The 4,103-nt window shown below is 58.8% G+C and overlaps 2 protein-coding genes across 5 annotated transcripts in view; one reads left to right on the top strand and one right to left on the bottom strand.

Moving 5' to 3' along the window:
* TMEM269 (transmembrane protein 269) overlaps positions 1-3,008 on the top strand; it is a 3,493-nt gene extending 485 nt beyond the window's left edge. The window contains exons 2-7 of one of the 4 annotated variants that reach the window (XM_026862703.1): positions 877-941; positions 1,423-1,570; positions 1,657-1,754; positions 1,844-1,987; positions 2,070-2,273; positions 2,375-3,008. In XM_026862703.1, the coding sequence (XP_026718504.1) occupies positions 1,521-1,570; positions 1,657-1,754; positions 1,844-1,987; positions 2,070-2,273; positions 2,375-2,484 (606 nt within the window). In that variant the 5' untranslated portion in view covers positions 877-941; positions 1,423-1,520 and the 3' untranslated portion in view covers positions 2,485-3,008. Of the gene's footprint in view, positions 1-876; positions 988-1,422; positions 1,571-1,656; positions 1,755-1,843; positions 1,988-2,069; positions 2,274-2,374 lie in introns of all 4 variants that reach the window. The other 3 variants (XM_026862702.1, XM_026862700.1, XM_026862701.1) reach the window with 3 other exon arrangements.
* Positions 3,009-3,500: 492 nt separating this feature from the next.
* On the bottom strand, positions 3,501-3,975 carry SVBP (small vasohibin binding protein). The gene is made up of 2 exons (XM_026862714.1): positions 3,804-3,975; positions 3,501-3,701 (listed from the first exon to the last, which is right to left on the bottom strand). Exons 1-2 carry the CDS (start codon positions 3,921-3,923, stop codon positions 3,615-3,617), a joined length of 207 nt encoding a protein of 68 aa, XP_026718515.1. The 5' UTR covers positions 3,924-3,975; the 3' UTR covers positions 3,501-3,614.
* Between the last annotated feature and the right edge of the window lie 128 nt (positions 3,976-4,103).

Below are 4,103 nucleotides of genomic sequence, written 5' to 3'. Positions count from 1 at the left end.
CCAGGTTCCTTCTGCACCTAACCAGTGGAACACCCTTTTTCCCTCAGCCCTGGGGGGGTGAGACCGCCCTGGTGGGGAAGAGACCCCCCATAACGCATATGGGATCAAACAGGAGAACCAAACCCACACTTTTCTACCCCAGAAGTAGTAATAAAACGCGCAGGCAGTGGCGTGGATTTGGGGAGTCCCTCCCACCCCGTCTCTTTGCTTTCGGGGCTCGGAATTTCAAGAACGGCAAAGTTTGGGTGCCGTGGAGATGCCTGGAGATTGTGATGCTCGTCGGTGCCTGGATCTGGTGTGGCAGCGGCACCAATAACCCCCCCCGGGGGCCTGATTCTGCCCGGTGCTGGGGAGGGTGAGGAGGGTGTCGGCAAGCCCCCAGATCACCGTCTTTTCCCTCTTTTTGCCTCTGGAGACCCCAAACCCAAGTGGCTTAGCCCCAACCAAGGTAAAAAAGCCGGGGGGACAGCACCAGGCATGTGCTCAGGCCCCCCAGAAACCACCGGAGCCGGTAAAATCGGAGGCGGCGGAGTGACCACCCCAGCAGATCGAGGGGGATTTTCCATCCCCAGCCGCCCGGCTCAGCCTGCACCAGCGGCTCGGGGCGCGGTGTCCAAAGGTCACCGCCGGCACACGGAGCTGCTGACCCCATCAAGATTCCCCAAACCAGGAATATATTTTCATCCCTTGCAAACGATGTTTGGTTTTTGCTTGGTTTTGGTTGGTTTTTTTTTTACACCTCGGGAGCAGTTTTTGGTGGCGTTGTGGCACCGGGACGGCGATGAGTTGGCCCGGGCTCAGCCGGGAGCGGGTAAAGGGGGGAGGTGAGGGGAGGGGGTGGCTTTTGTTTTGCTCTGACGTGCTGTTTTCTTTCAGATGAAGGATCTCACCAGCTTGTCTGGCTTTGGGACCACGGCAAAGGCAGGGTGCAAAGCCCACTAGTAGGACATGACCCTTAAACTCTTTCTCTAAAGCTTAGCCATATAGGTATATAAGATCAATAGAGCTTAAAACCGGGGTTGGCTTTTAGTCTAAGCTTGGGTTTGGTTTTATTTTTTTGTTGTTGTTGTTTTTGTGCTTCTTTTATTGGTTTATTTGGTTTTATTTTTGCCTCCAGTGGGTAGTTAAGACGCAGGGCCCAAAAAAAAACCCAAAAAAACCCCAACAAACTTCGCCACTTGCTAAAAAGGCTTTTGGGGGCTTCGGTTTGAGGAGGGGAACAGCCAGCAAGGCTCCTGCTGTTGGCAGCATGCCCCAAAATCTCCAGCCCCTTCTCAGCGCTGGAGGAGGCGAGGGGAGCTGCGGGGCTTTGTCCCCCCCTCCCCAGCACCGACCTGCTACCTCGGGGAGGGTTTAAGTAACTCCCCGGTTGGAAAGTGGCCGTCGGTCCTGCACTTCACCGGCCACCTTGGCACGTTGCAGGTGTTTTCCAGTCCACAAAGAAGCTGTTCCTGAGTGAGCGAGTGGGCCAGGGCCGGACGCTGGAGTTCATTCGGAAAAACGCTGCCAACGGGCTCTCCATGGCCAATCTGGTGGCAGGGCTCTCCTCCATCCTCTGCAGCATCAACAGGTGGGGAAAAAGGAGAAAATTGGGTGAAATCAGGGTGGGTTGTCAAGGGGGGTCACACCATTTTTGCCCTCTCCACCCCACCCCAGGCAATACCACCACTCATGCTGGCTGCTGCTGGTGGGATTTCTGCTCGATTTGGCTGACGGAGCCGTTGCCCGACAGCTCAACGCCTGCTCGGCACTGGGTGAGTCCATCCTGCCACTCCGGCAACCCACCGCCCGGCTCTCCCTCCTTCCCCAACCCATCTGGCAGCTGCTCGCTCACTGCCCGCAGGTGCCAAACTGGATGATTTTGCCGATTTTACCACCTTCGGGCTGGCCACAGCTCTGCTGCTGCAGCCACAGGGAGTCCTGGATGGGCTACTGGCCATCGCCTACGTGATGGCTGTATTCGCTCGCCTCTGCTTCTTCTCCAGCGGTAAGCCAAGTTTTCAGGAGGCGCATCGGGGTGGGGTTTTTTGGGTGATTTCCCCCTCCCCGGCTGAATATCTGGCACCCAGCAGGGATCCCCTTCACCTACCGGGGGCTGCCCTGTCCCTACGCCTCCTCGCTGCTGGCGGGCACCTTCCTGCTCACGGGAGGTAACGTCACCCTGCTGCGTGTCGCCGCCATCGTCATGATCCTCTTCATGGTCGATCGGGGTTTCTACCCCCATGACAAGGTGCTGGAGTCCCAGCTCTGGAAGAAATTGGTTTACGCCGGAGGTAAAGATGGGGACACAATCAAGGCGGGGGGGTAATTAAACCCATCGAGCTGGCGGCAGAGGAGGAAGGAGCAGATCCCAAAGGCTTTTCCCAATCCGTAGGGGTGGTGGCCGTCCTCTTCTCACCGATGGCGGTGGCTTCCGTCTATTGCCTCGCCTGGTCGACATCCTACATCATCTTCCCCTTCGCTGTCTGGAGCTGCAAAGCCTAAACCCATCTTTGCCTAATGCCTAGTAAAGCCTTCCTCCTCCTCCTCCTCGCTCTCGGGTGCTGCCTCCTCCACTGGGATCTCCCTTTGCTCTTCTCACCAAATCCAACCTGCGGCGGGAGCCTGTTTAGAAAAGAAAAGGGAAGTAATTGAGCAGTAGGAAAGGCTCCGCTCCAGGGGAGCCCCAAAATTCCCTTCCCACACCCTGTCCCTCGTAGGGGTGGGGCGTGAGCAAATCTCCATCCCCTGTTACAAGAACAGCCCCGTTCCAGAGACCCCCCAAACCCTTCCCTGCGCGGAGGAACGTGAAATTTAGGGATTTCTCCCGCTGTACAGTGTTAATTTATTACAAGGGGGAGGTTTACACCCCCAAAAACGAGGACGCCCCCTCCCTGGGGGAAGGAAGCCGCCGATCAAATCTCCAGAGGGGTTTTGAAACCTGACGCACCAGCATTGTTTTGGTATTTATTATTTTACCCATCGCTGTAGGGAAATAATCTCTCTAACATGTTTTATTTTCCCCCCCTCTCGCTGTTTGCTCCCTGGGGCATGGGGCGGGGGGGGGAAGGCAGAAGGGGAAAGCGGGATTTGAAACTGGTGATTTGGACTCTCTGGAAAGCCAGAGGATGCCGGACAGCAGCGGCTGGAAAGAGGAGGGCGTGTGGGTGGAGGAAGGAAGCGAAGGTCAAACCTTGCGCCGAGTGGCGGACAGAAACACTCGGGGTCCCCGGGGTGGTTCCTGCGGCGCAAGCAGCTGCAAGAGCTGGACGCAGCCCCCGCCATTTTCCCCAACTTGTGCAGCCGAATCCAGGCACTGGGAGGGCAGGACCCTGTCCCTTGGCAGGGCCGAGGTCTGGCTCGGTGTGAGGAGGGCCGGAGCTGGTGACCAGCAGCCACAGCTGCTCTGGCACCCGGCCCCAATCCGGCCACCCCCACGCCATTCCCACTCAGCGCTGGCCTGGAGCTGCCGGCGCCGTTGAGGGACCAGGAGCCGGAGAAACGTGGAACCACCACAGATTTTATTTAAAAAAAAAGTGGTTATTCGATAATAAATAACAAAAGGGTTACAAAAGGAGATGGGCGGCAGATGGCGAGGGGGGCTGGGGTTGTCTGGGGGTGCTGTGTGTGCTGCCTCACTCGCCGGAGGCCTGCATCTGCTTGCAGAAGGAGTCAAACTGCTGCTGCTCCAGCTCTGTCATCACTCGGTTGAGGGCGTAGATCTGCGAGGGGCGGGGGTTGGGACAGAGAGAGGCGATGGGGGCGGGTTCGGCCCCAGCCTTACCGTCGTCCTTCCTCCCCCCTCAAGCCCTGGGGTCGCTCACCTCCGCCCTCTGCCTCTGCTTCAGCTCCTGCTGGGCTGATTTCTGCTTGGCCTTCTCCAGGCGAGCCGCCGGCTCCCGGGGCTTCGGCCTCTCCTTCCGCCCCCCCGCGCTCGGTTCCATGGCTGGGGGGGGCGTGGTGGTGTCACCCCAGGGCCACCCCCTCTTCTGCCAGCCCCACTGCCCCTCCTGACTGCCCCCAGCCCCAAGGACAGCCCCCCATATCTAGCCCTGGACCCACAGCTCCCTTGGGCCTGGAGCTCTAGCCCTGCCCCACGGCCCCCCCAGACCCCATCGCCCCCC

This window comes from Athene cunicularia, assembly GCF_003259725.1.
Source record: "Athene cunicularia isolate RWA chromosome 21 unlocalized genomic scaffold, athCun1 chr21_part1, whole genome shotgun sequence".
Classification (NCBI taxonomy): Eukaryota; Metazoa; Chordata; class Aves; order Strigiformes; family Strigidae; genus Athene; species Athene cunicularia.
Note: the sequence above shows the minus strand (reverse complement) of the source record. Positions and strands in the feature narration are given on the sequence as shown.

What these genes read in the sequence shown, in the direction of transcription:
- SVBP (XM_026862714.1), bottom strand. Translation starts at nt 3,923, where the DNA reads ATGGAACCGAGCGCGGGGGGGCGGAAGGAGAGGCCGAAGCCCCGGGAG. An exon ending in AGCAGAGGCAGAGGGCGGAG is followed by an intron (nt 3,702 to 3,803) that starts GTGAGCGACCCC and finishes CGCCCCTCGCAG; the next exon opens with ATCTACGCCCTCAACCGAGT.